At 40.9% G+C, this 13,292-nt stretch overlaps 1 protein-coding gene across 2 annotated transcripts in view; it reads right to left on the bottom strand.

The window, feature by feature from the left end:
- LOC132384967 (plexin domain-containing protein 1-like) overlaps positions 1–13,292 on the bottom strand; it is a 585,821-nt gene that overhangs the window by 292,192 nt on the left and 280,337 nt on the right. For both annotated transcript variants that reach the window (XM_059956658.1, XM_059956660.1), the window contains exon 4: positions 5,483–5,552. In XM_059956658.1, the coding sequence (XP_059812641.1) occupies positions 5,483–5,552 (70 nt within the window). The remainder of the gene's footprint in view (positions 1–5,482; positions 5,553–13,292) is intronic.

Here is a 13,292-nt window from a genome sequence, read left to right as displayed (position 1 = left end):
CCCTAGGTTGCAGGGGGCAGGTAACTGAGTGACTGTAACTGGGTGACTGTTAGGTCAAGGAAGGGAAATGGGTAGCCAGTGTAGAGTACCCCTGTTGCTGTTCCTCTCAATAATAAGTACTGAGATACTTCAGATACTGCTGAAGGGACGAACACCTGGGTGGAGCCACAGCTCTGTGTTTGGCACAGAGTCTGGTGCTGCGGCTCAGAAGAGAAGAGAGGTGAAGAGGACTGCAGTGGCGATAGATTCCATAGTCAGAGGAACAGAGACGAGATTCTGGGGATATGAAATAGATATTGGTATGTTGCCTCCCAGGTGCCAGGGTCAGGGATGTCTCAGATTGGGCCTATGGCATTCTAAAGGGGGAGGCTGAGGAGCCAGAAGTCTTGGTACATATTGGCACCAAATATAGGAAAAGGGAGGTGGTCTTGAAGAGAGATTTTAGGGAGTTAGATATAAAGTTGAAGAGCAGGACCTCCAGGATAGTAATCTCTGGATTGTTGCCTGTGCCATAAACCAGTGAGGGTAAGAATAGGATGATTTTGCAGGTGAATGTGTGACTGAAGAACTGGTGCAGGGGCAGGGGTTTCAGATTTCTGGATCATTGGGATCTTTTCTGCGGAAGGTATGACCTGTACAGAAGGGACGGGTTACATCTGAACCTGAGGAGGCAATGTCCTTGCAGGTAGGTTTGCTAGAGCTGTTCGGGAGGGTTTAAACTAATTTGGCAGAGGGATGGGAACTGGAGTGATAGGGCTGAGGATGGGGCGGTTGTTTTGGGATAGTTGTTTTACAAACAACGGTAGAGTGTAGTGAGACTACTTGCAAGGAAAGGCTGATGATCCGGCAAAATTGCAGTCAACAGGATGAGTTGCAATGTAAAAGGGGCGTAAGTCAAAAAGGGATGAAGGTGTTCTATTTGAATGCACGCAGTATACAGAATAAAGTAGAAGAACTTGTAGCACAGTTCCAGATTGGCAGGTATAATGTTGTAGTTAACACTGAATCATGGCTGAAAGCAGATTGTAGCTGGGAGCTTAACATCCAAGGATTCATGTTGTATCAAAAGGCAAGGGAGTGAGGTGGCTCTGTTCAAATTCAAATGAAAGATGACATATGATCAGAAGGTGTAGAATTGTGAACTAAGAAAATCGAAGGGTAAATAGACCCTAATGGAATTTATATACAGACCTCCAAACTGTAGCAAAGATGTGGTCTACAAATTACCTTGGCCTTCACCCTGCCTTGTGCAGTTGGAACCTGGACTTCCTGTCAGATCATCAGCAGGTGGTAAGAGTGGACTCCCTCACATCTGCCCCTCTGTCTCTTAATACAGAAGCCCCTCATGGCTGTGTCCTAAGTCCCATCCTTTATTCACTGTACACCCATGACCGTGTCACCACCCACAGCTACAATCTGCTAATTAAGTTTGCTGATGATACCACACTGATTGCTCTAATCTCAAATAATAATGAGGCAGCCTACAGAGAGGAAGTCATCACCCTAACACACTGGTGTCAAGAAAACAACCTCTCCCTCAACATCGCAAAAACAAAGGAGCTGGTTGTGGATTACAGGAGGAATGGAGATGGGCTAACCCCTATTGACATCAATGGATCTGGGGTTGAGAGGGTGAACAGCTTTAAGTTCCTCAGCATCCACATCACCAAGGATCTCATGTGGTCTGTACATACTGGCTGTGTTGTGAAAACAGCACAACAGCGCCTCTTTCATCTCAGACAGTTGAAGAAGTTTGGCATGAGTCCCCATATCCTAAGACTTTCTACAGGGACACAATTGAGAGCATCCTGACTGGCTGTATCACTGGTATGGGAACTGTAATTCCCTCAATTGTAGGAATCTGCAGAGAGTAGTGCGGACAGCCCAGTGCATCTGTAGATATGAAATTCAGGACATTTACAAAGACAGGTGTGTAAAAAGAGCCCTAAGGATCATTGGGGACCTGAGTCACCCCAACCACAAACTGTTCCAGCTGCTGCCATCTGGGAAACGGTACCACAGCAATAAAAGCCAGGACCAACAGTCTCCAGGACAGTTTCTTCCACCAGGCCATCAGATTGATTAATTCATGCTGATACAACTGTATTTCTATGTTATACTAACTGTCCTGATGTACATACTATTTACTGCAAATTACTATAAATTACACTTTGACGAAGATGTTACATAAAGATCTTTACTCCTCATGTATATGAAGGATGTAAGAAATAAAGTCAATTCAATTCAAAATGCATGTCAAAAGGGCAATGTTACGATAGTCATGGGTGATTTCAATATGCAGGTAGATACAGAAAATCAGGTTGGAGCTGCATCCCTAGAGAGGGAGTATGTAGAATACCTAAGATGGCTTTTTAGAGCAGCTCACAGTTGAGCCCACTAGAGGATCAGCTGTTGTGGATTGGGTGTTGTGCAATGAACTGGAAATAATTAGAAAGCTTAAGGTAAAGGAACCCTTAGGTATCAGTGACCTTAATATGATAAAATTCACCCTGCATTTGACAAGGTGAAATTAAAGTCATATGTATCAGTATTATAGTGGAATAAAGGGAATTACAGAGGCATGAGAGAGGAGTTGGCTAAAATTGATTGGAAGGGAACACTAGCAGGGATGATGGCAGAGCAGCAATAGTTGAAGTTACTAGGAGCAATTCGGAAGGCACAGGATAGATACATCCCAAAGGAGAACAAGTACTCTAAAGGCAGAATGATGCAACTGTGTCTGATAAGAGAAGTCAAAGCCAACATTAAAGCCAGCGAGGACATATAATGAGAAAAAAATACTGGCAAGTTAAAGGATTGAGAAGATTTTAAAAACCCAAAGAAGGCAACTAAAAATCATAAAGAAGGAAAAGATGGAATATGAAGGTAAACTAGCCAAAAGAGGATACCAAAACCATCTTCAGATATATAAAGTGTAAAAGAGAGACGAGAGTAGATATTGGACTCCTGGAAAATGATGCTGGAGAGATAGTAATGTGGGACAAGGAAATGGCATATGAACTGAATAAATATTTTGCATCAGACTTTACTGTGGAAGACACTAGCAGTATGCTGGAGGTTTGAGAGTGCCAGAGAGCAGAAGTGTGTGGTTGCCATTTCTGGGAAGAAGGTTCTTGGGAAACTGAAAGGTCTGAAGGTAGATAAGTCACCTGGACCAGATGGACTACACACCAGGGTTCTGAAAGAGGTGGCTGAAGAGATTGGGGAGGCATTATTAATGTCCGTCAAGAATCACTTGATTCTGGCCTGGTTCCAGAGGAGTGGAAAATTGCAAATGTCACTCCACACTTTAAGAAGGGAGAGGGGCAGAAGGAAGGAAATTATAGGCCAGTTAGTCTGACCTCAGTGGCTGGGAAGATGTTGGAGTCCATTATTAAAGATGAAGTTTTGGGGTACTTGGAGGCACATGATAAAATAGGCTTAAGTCAGCATGGTTTCCTTAAGGAAGTATCTTGCCTGGCAAATCTGTTGGAATTCTTGGAATAAATAACAAGCAGGATAGACAAATGAGCATTAGTGGATGTTGTGTACTTGGATTTTCAAAAGGCATTTGACAAGGTGCCACACATGAGATTGCTTAATAAGTTAAAAGCCCATGGTATTATAGGAAAGATTCTACCATGGATTCTACCATTGGTTGATTGGCAGGAAGCAAAGTGTGAGAATAAAGGGACACTGGTTAGCTGCCGGTGACTAGTGGTGTTCCACAGGGGCTCTGTGTTGGGACCTTTTCTTTATACATTATGTCAAATATTTGGATGACGGAATTGATGGTTTTGTGGCCTAGTGTGCGGACAACACGAAGATAGGTGGAGGGGCAGGAAGTTTTGAAGAACCAGTGAATCTTCAGTAGGACTTAGATTGGGAGACTGGGCAAAGAAGTGGCAGACGGAGTATAGTGTTGGGAAATGTATGGTCATGTACTTTGGTAGAAGAAATAAAAATGTGGGCTATTTTCTACATGCCCTCTTTGCATTACTATCATCGAGGAAGAGGTACAGGAGCTTGAGGACCCATGCTCAATGTTTTAGGAACAAAACACCAAATGCTGTTGAATCTGACCAGGCTATGCAGCATCTATGGAGAGGAATTACTTTAATCCTCTGCACACAGATTGCCTGACCTGCTGAGTTCTTCTAGCATTTTTGTATGGCTTACTCTGGGTTTCCAGCATCTGCAGTATTTCTTACATTTATTTATTTATTTAGATACAGCGTGACCTTTCTGGCCCTTGAGTCATGTCACCCAGCAACCCTCGATTTAACCTTAGCCTAATCACAGGACAATTTACAATGACCAATTCAACTACCAACCAGTACGTCTTTGGACTGTGGGAGGAAACTGGAACATCCGGAGGAAAAACATGCAATCACAGGGAGACTGTACTAATCTTTACAAGCAGCGGCTGTAATTGAACCCCGGACACCTTTACTATAAAGGTGTGCTGCCGTACCATGTTTTAGGAACAGTTTTATTCTCCCTACCATTAGATTTCTGAACTGTCCATGATACCATAAACAATTTGCTATTTCTCTATTGCTTTACTTAATTTTTCTTTATAATTCTACAGTAATTTTTATATCTTTGCACTGTGCTGCCACAAAATTTCATGACATATGATAATAAACCTGATTCCGATGCTAATTCGATTCCAGCATCTCCTTTAGTAGTGTGTTCCACATATATACGAAAAACTTTCCTCTCACCTTAATTCTATGTACCCTTGTTCTTGATACTGCTATGATGGGAAAAAAATAAGGATTCTACATTTTGCTTCCTGAATGGTTGTGGAAAATCCTTAATGCGATTTATTAGTAACACATACAAAACTCTGGAGGCACTCAGCAGGTCAGGCTATGGAAAGGTATAAACAGAGGACATTTCAAGTTGAGACCCTTCATCAAGCACAATACTTCCTGACCCGCTGAGTTCCTTCACCATTTTTTGTGTGTTTCTCTGGATTGCCAGCATCTGCAGAATCTCTTGTGTGACTGTGATCTCTTGTGTGACTGTGATCTGCAGAATCTCTTGTGTGAGGCCCAGGAATTTTACTGAACTGACAGCTTGGAAAAGGGGGTTGTTTTTGCCAAAAAGATGACTAGGTATTTGTGGTGCTTCCTTTACCACTGTTTGCCTTGATCTCATATTCTGGACCAAGTTTTATTTTTATTTATTTCAGTTTGTTATATATAAAGCATTAGGAGAGAGGGAGAGTAGAAAAGAGGAGAACTCTCTGGATATAAAGAAAACTGGAGCTGGTAACACTGTATTAGACCAGAGTGACATTTGCTCCCATTTCTGAAGCAAAATACACCCTATGTTTACAGTGTTCAGTAATGCAGCTTTTACTTGGAGAGATTAAACTTAAGTTCTACAATATAACTGAGAGATATTCTGACTCCTCAAAATGAATTCAATTGTGACAAACATATTTCTTTTTCTGAAAACACAAGCCACTTACCTCCAGTTGCTATGGTGATCTGACGCAGATAATGGCCATAGAAAGGGAAATCGAAGGACAGAATCAATCTCTGTGGAAAAGAGTAAAATGACTAGAGTGTGGAACACCAGAAAAATAAACCAAGAGGTCGTGCACAGTGTTGAACTGAGTACAATGCCTTAAAAGGCACCATCTGAATGGACTGAATACTGGCTCTTCAATGGAGAGAGTGATGACAGAGAAACAACCAGGCTCCAAAACCCTTGTAACATGTGATGAGGCCTCAGATACTCCTATTCCAAGGTTTTGACCTAGAATATTGACCATTCTTTTGCCTCCACAGATGCTGCCTGACCTGCTGATTGTCTTTAGTTCCAGATGCTAGCATCAGCATTAAGGAGCCCCAACAGCCAGGACACGTCCCCTTCCCAATGATACTAACCGGAAGGAAGTCCAAAGAGTCTGAAGACATACTCAGTATTTTAGGAACAGCTTCTTTCCCTCCACTATCAGATTTCAGAATGGACAATGAACCTATGAACATGACTGTGTGTGTGTGTGTGTGTGTGTGTGTGTGTGTGTGTGTGTGTGTGTGTGTGTGTGTGTGTGTGTGTGTGTGTGTGTGTGTGTGTGTGTGTGTGTGTGTATAATATTTAGAACTTTGCAAAAATCTTAGGCACTCTATATTTTTTATATAAATTTAGCTTAGGATGTTTATTTTTTGTCTTCTGCAATAGTGTGTCAGTAGAAATGAGCAAATTTTAGATTTCCAAATGTTCACTTCCCCAGAATTTTAATGTTACAGAGAATTCTTTGTATTTTGTTAAAAAAGCAACATATTAAGTAAAAGATGACTTTTCAAATAAAAACTTGCTTACTTTGTAGGTATTCAGCCCAGTGCAGCATTAAACAAAGGATGCTAATGATCAATGACATAATGAATTGAATGAATTAAACTGATTAACTGGAATAGAAATGGGTGCAGAAGGAATCAAACTGGGCAAAGGACAACCAAACTAAAAGGTGAGGGTGTGGCAGATGTTTGACCTTCAAATCATCAATTTTTACACCATGGCAAGATTGAGCATAACATAGCAACTAGACACAAGGTGGTCATCCTGCATCAGCAAGGTTTTTCCCAAGCAGAAATTTCACAGCAGACAGGAGTTCAAGATGTGCTGTCAAAGCTGTTCTGAAGAAGCACAAAGAAACGGGAAAGGTTGAGGATCAGAAATGCAGTGGTTGGCCACAGAATCTGAATTCAGCAGACAAGAGATACATCAAACTGACGTCCCTTCTAAATCGGAAGACCAGAACTGCCATCAGCTCTGAACTCACAGAAACCACTGGAATCCAAACACATCCCTTTACAGTCCAGAAAAGTCTTGTCAGAAGTGGTCTTCATGAAAGAATTGCTACCAAAAACAATTCCTCAGAAGTGGAAACAAAGCCAAGAGACTCACAAAAACACAAGGACTGGGATGTTGAACAATGGCAGCAAGTGCTCTTTATAGTAATTTTTTTGTTATTTAGAAACTGTTCATTTCATTATTTTTGATAGCATCTTCGCTTAACAATTTTTTTTACAAGTGCCCAAGATTTTTGCATAGTACTGTATATATGTGTGTATATTTATTTATATACAATGGATTCCAGTGGTTAATTGGGCCAGCTGCTTATTTGGGATAACTCTAAAGAACAAAAACTAATCAAGAAAATAGCCACGATTCCCTTCGTTTATTGGGACACTATGCTGCTTAATTGGGTCAGGAGTCTATTGCTAAACAGTTTCTAACTCACATCAGTTGCACATACTTGTATGGCGGTAGTTGCTTAGAGCGAACAGTTGAGTGTGTTTGTCTTCATAAAGCAGTAATTTTTGTCACTGAGAGTTGGACAGAAATAGCAGTAAGACAATTCAGAACTGTTTTGCTCACTGTAGTTTCAAGTAGTCAGGCTTAGAGATATGAAATTGAGTGAAGATAAAATGATTTCACTACTTCAGCAAGTTAGGAACCATGAATAATCTGAAGGATTCGACAATCACCTTCAATGTTACAATGAAAATGAAGATTTGGAGGATACAATTGTCAAAGACATTGTATGACAGAAGGTCCATTATCTGCATTGGGTGTCTGCACTAATTTTGTTCATTTACAGTCAATCAAAATAACATAGCAGTACACTGGATGAATTCCTCTGTCAACAGCTATTAGGATCTAATACACAGTTTGATAGTACTGTAGTAGTATTAGTGATGCTCTAATTTGTTCTGTGTTTCATTTAAATACATAATTTGTTACTCAGTTAAATGGTAGTTTGGCTTTTTTATACCTTTTTATTTCCATGAAACCAGGTAATTGGGGCAGCCGCTTAATTGAGCCAAATTCTACTGGTCTCAACGTGTCCCAGTTAACCAAAATCCACTATATTTCTTATGATAATTAAAAATAATTAATAGTGCTTTTTATGCATTGCACTGTACTGCTGCCACAAAAAAAAATTTCACAGCATATGTTAGTGATAAGAAAGCTGATTCTGATTCTAATCTGCAGTCTTGTGTTTCAATGGTCATATCAACCTCCAACAGTGCCAGCCAGTTGTATAGGATTGCTCTCCTTCCAGGATTGCATAGAATTTAGAACATTACAGCACAGTAAGGGCCCTTCAGCCCAAAATGTCCCGACCTTTTAACCTATCTAACTTTTAACAACCATCTAACTCTGTCTCCATTTTTCTTTCATCCATGCGCCTATCTTAGAATTTCTTAAAAGCTCCCGATGTATCTGCCTCTACTACCACTCCTGGCAGGGTACTTCAAGCACTCACCACTCTGTGAAAATGCTTACCTCTGACATCCCCCATACACCTTAAAATTATGCCCCCTCATATTAGCCACTTCCACCCTGGAGAAAAGGTAGCAGCTTGTCCACACAATCTCTGCCTCTTATCATCTTGTACACCTCTATCAAATCACCTCTCATCATCCTTCGCTCCAAAGAGAAAAGCCTTAGCTTGCTCAACCTATCCTTATAAGACAGGGATTACTCCAGGGTCTCCAGGAATTAGAGGAATCGTCCAGACTGTGATGGGGCAAACCAGGAGTAAAAGGAAACATTAACAATCCTCGGACTGTAATCACTGATACAAATGATGTACTTTCTGTATGCTTTGTTGTTTGATGTATGTGTGACAAATAAAGTGAACCTTTAATCTTTAAAAAAATGTATTATTGAAGCATTTTCTCGAAACTCTTTTGATTGGAATTTAAGAAGTACTCACTTGGATATCAATAAGCATTGAGTTTATGTTAGGCATGGGAAAGCAAAGCACTGTAAGAATGGACGTTAGTTAGCCAATGACAGGAGTGCAGGGGCAGGGCGGTCCAAGACAGGAGGCCATGTGATGAAACCTTTGAGTTTAATACCTCCTTAGGGCTTACCAATACAGTGGTGCCAATGAACATGCGGTGTTTAATACCATAGCAAAATAAGAGAAAGAAAACTAGAGGGCAATGTGGGAAGAAAGGGTTAGATTGATCTTGGAGTAGGTTAAAGGGTCAGCACAGTATTGTGGGCTGAAGGGCCTGTACTCTGCTGTACTGTTCTATGCTCTGTATTCTAGGTAAGAGAATTGTATTGTTACATTGGATATTGGCAGGAGCCCAGTTTCCATTCTGTGGAATCCTCATCTCTGGGCCAATTACATCTTGATCAAATTCATCTTCCTTCCTGATGTGGTTAATATCAGCGTTGTTTTTTACTGTGGGGCTTGGCTCCTCACAAAAATACCTTAGTGAAAATATGTGCCAGGCAGGTGAGCAATGATTCATGACCAAAGAAGCACCCTCTGAATGCATGGACACATACACTCAGTGCTCACGTTTTTAGTTATCTCCTACTTCACCTATTAAAGTGGCCACTGAGTGTATGTTTGTGGTCTTCTGCTGCTGTAGTCTATGCATTTCAAGGTTTGACATGTTGTGAGTTCAAAGGTGCTCTTCTGCACACCACATGTGGTTATCTGAGTTACTGTCACCTTCCTGTCAGCTTGAAGCTGTGGCCATTCTCCTCTGACCTCTCTCATTAATTAGGCATTTTCACCCACAGAACTGTCACACTCACTGGATGGTTTTTGTTTCTTGCACCATTCTCTGTAAATTCTAGAGACTGTTGTGCATGAAAATCTCAGGAGATCATCCATTTTCTGAGATACTCAAACTACTCTGTAGGAGCCATGCATCTGTCCTCTATTTGCTTTGTATTCTGTGTAATGCGTTTATTATGTTTATTATGGTAACCAGTCACATTAGCCAGAGTGTAGTAAAAGTGAAGAGAATAAGTTACGTATTCTTGCTTGTTTCAAGGCAGTCTGTAGCTTGGGACCGGCAGAGGTCATATGTTTGCTGTCCACTTAATATCACTGAGAAAATGCTCAATAATGCTTCATTGTATGTTTGCTAATTGCTATTAAAGGATTTGTCTCTTTGGAACAATCATTTCATTGGAGCTTAGGGTGCATCATGCATGTATCACAACCCCGTGTCGGTCGCAAGCTAGCAGCAATTGTTTTGTTTTGATTTTAAATTAGTTTTGCCACTACATTTTTGTCAGCAAAGATTTCAAGTTATATCAAACGAACATCAGCAATCAGATGTGTCTGAGAAATTAGAAGCACTGCAACTTGAAGCAGCTTGTGACAAGTAAGGGCCTTTTGTTGGTTTCTGCTGTGTGTTTGGGTTTGAAACACAGTTTTCAATGGTCAAACGTTGCCATGTCCAACTGGGTTTGGCTGGAAAGTTGTAATAGCCTGAAGTGTTCAACCAGTTGGTTCTGTTTGAAAAGCTGAAGAATTGAAATATTGCTTCCATTGAAAAGCTGATTTGAACTACCATTGTTTTGTCTCGTTTGAACACTTGGAAGACAAAATTAGTTCATCTAAAAGCAGTGACCTTGAAGCTAAGAGAGAAATTAAACAATCATGCAATTCCCTGGGGGAAATAAAAATATTTATGAAGACAAAGAACAGACTGGGACTGCATATAAAGTTGAAGACAGCGTGTCTAACATGCGTGCAGCCAGTTCTGTTGCTATCAGAACGTCCTGTGCGTCTGATAGCACATCGGTATACATTAGAATGGAGGCCATTTTAGCTGAGTTATATGTAAAACAACAAATATTCTGGGATTCGGAAAGAAAAATAACAATGCTGGATTGAAGAGCAACCTTCAAGGATGACGGAGAAGCTTTAGTTGCATGAATAAGGGGTAGTTCAGGGTGTTCACTCTCAGCCTGCATCGAGAAGGTACTCTGAACCTATGCCATATCCAATAGCACAAGGTGCTTCTGAGAACATTGATTCACATTGATTACACTCGGGTTTCAGGTGATAAAGGATTAAATGTTGAACCGAAGGCCATAAAGACACAAAGGAAATAGCAAGCTTAGTGGTGCAACAACAACATCTCTGCCTAAAAGAGAGATTCAAATCTTTGGCGGCATTCATTTACGAGGTCATTCAAGAATAGTATTGAGGGCAAGACTGAAGATTATGACGACTGTCTCTATTTTCTCAAACACCTAGATAGCTTGTCAAAAGCTGCCATTAGGCTGGTCCAGAGGAAGGACACCTAAGCTTTACTACAGAAACATTTTGGTGATGAGCACAAAATAGCTGCGGCCTACATAGAAAGGACTCTTTCTTGGCCACATATCAATCAGAAGACATGAAAGCTCTTCAAGACTACAGTCTTTTTTCTTAGAAGTTGTTGCAATGCAATGGAAGACATACAGGACATGCATGAGTTGAACATGCCTGTCAATATGAAGATTGTCATAAATAAGTTGCCTGATGAACTTGGAGAATCAAGATCAGTAGTGTACAAACTGCAAGAAAGGCACTATCTGTAATATATGGATCTATTTCTTTTACAGCAATGACCTCCCCCCACTAAGCACTATGTATTGATCTGTTGTCTGCCCACGTGCATTGTCCTCTCTCTCTCAATGCAATGTGAATACACCATTTAAAGCCATCTCCAGCATGCGTGCTTTTACGTAATTGATATGTAGTTGCACAGACACAGCAAATTGGCGACAAGTACGAACCTGAATGTCACAAGATATCACAAACTGCACCGACAGTTACAGGACAAAACAGAGAGAGTTAAACAGCATGAGAAAGCTATCATGGACACTACAGTGAGTTCATTACAGTTCACAGTGAAAGATGTGCTGAACTTAAAATGAAAATATCATGATAATGGCTTCAGTCGGGGAAAATGACAAATGAAGGCTGGGAGTTGTATATCAAGAGGTTGAAACTGTATCATAACACGAACAATGTGGAAGAGCAAAATAAAGTCCCTATGCTTCTCAGCTTAATGGGTGCAAGAAAGTACTGTATCTTATGCAAATTAGTAACTCCTGCAAAGCCAGCAAGTAAGATGTTCAACCTTAACCACTTGTAATAGCTGAGTGATTCATATTTTACAAAAGGAACCATTCAAAAGATGAAAGCCTTTCTGAATACATTGCAGACCTGCACAAACTTTCCCAAGTATTGTGACTTTAGAGATGGACATCCTGGTGCATTAAGGGGCCGGCTTGTATGTGGCGTGCATAGTCAAAGCACTCAAAAGAGACTACCATCTGAAAGAGACCTAACCTTAGAATGGACATTGACCATTGCAATATTGTTAGAGACTGCAGCATAGGATGCAGCAGAACTACAGAAAAGCAAGTTAGAGTGTGAAATGCACAAAAGATCCTAGAGTGGTGGAGAAAGCCAAAGTTATTATCAATGTGGCAAATCCTCTCATGATGTAAATGACCGTTGGTTCAAAAAAAAGTCTGCAGAAAGTGCCACAGACAAGATCACAGAGAGAGTGTGTAAGGCAGACAAAAAGCACAACCGAGTGAGAAGTCTAACACCAAAACTAAGCAAATGCATAAAGTCATTGAATGTAAAACTGAATCAGATAACAGAGTCTGACAAAGCTGAACTGTCATGCCTAGAACTACAAAGAATAACTGAAACAGATCACAGAATCATCTGGATCACAATGGATGTGTCCGGTGTAAAACTGAAAATGGAGCTGGATACAAGGTCAGCTTTATCCATAATTCCAGAGGCTGACTACAGCAGACTGTTTTTTAAGATGCCATCAGAGAAGAACTCAGTGACGCTTAAGACTTGGACAGGTGAAAAAGTGTCCCAAAGGCAAACTGAAAGTATTTGTGATGTATGAGGCCAAATACAACAGTTAGAGCTTTAGGCGTTGAAAAGTGGAGGGCCAGTACTTTGCAGACGTGAATGGTTGAGAAAAATCCAACCAGACTGGCACTCAATCAAAGCTCTCAGTGTGACATCAACAGGTAGCGGCAGCCCAAATGGTAGCACTAACCAGAGACTGTCACTGCTGCTTAACGCTAATGAGGTGTTGAGAAGGGGATTGGTAAACTCAAAGGCATGAAAGCCAGAATTGAACTGGATGAAACAGCAAGGCCAAGATTCCATAAACTGCATCCAGTGCCTTATGCACTATGTCCTAAAGTGAATGCTGAAACCGCAGAACTTGGAGGCATCTAGAATTCTCACCAAGATTGACTGAAGTGATTGGGCCATACCCATTGTCCTGGTGATTAAGAAAGGGAAGGCTGGAGCTGTTCCCATATGTGGGGATTTCAAGGTGAGCATCAATCCAGTGCTGTGTACTGTGCAGTATCCCCTGTCACGAATAAAAGACATTTTTGCATCTTTGTCAGGCAGGGAGAGGTTTTTCAAAGATTGACTTGTCACGAGTTTTTCTGCAAATGGTGATTAAGGAGTC

The sequence above is a fragment of the Hypanus sabinus genome, chromosome X1 (genome assembly GCF_030144855.1).
Source record: "Hypanus sabinus isolate sHypSab1 chromosome X1, sHypSab1.hap1, whole genome shotgun sequence".
Taxonomy (NCBI): Eukaryota; Metazoa; Chordata; class Chondrichthyes; order Myliobatiformes; family Dasyatidae; genus Hypanus; species Hypanus sabinus.
The sequence above is the reverse complement of the archived record's forward strand: the minus strand, read 5'-3'. Positions and strand labels throughout refer to the sequence as shown.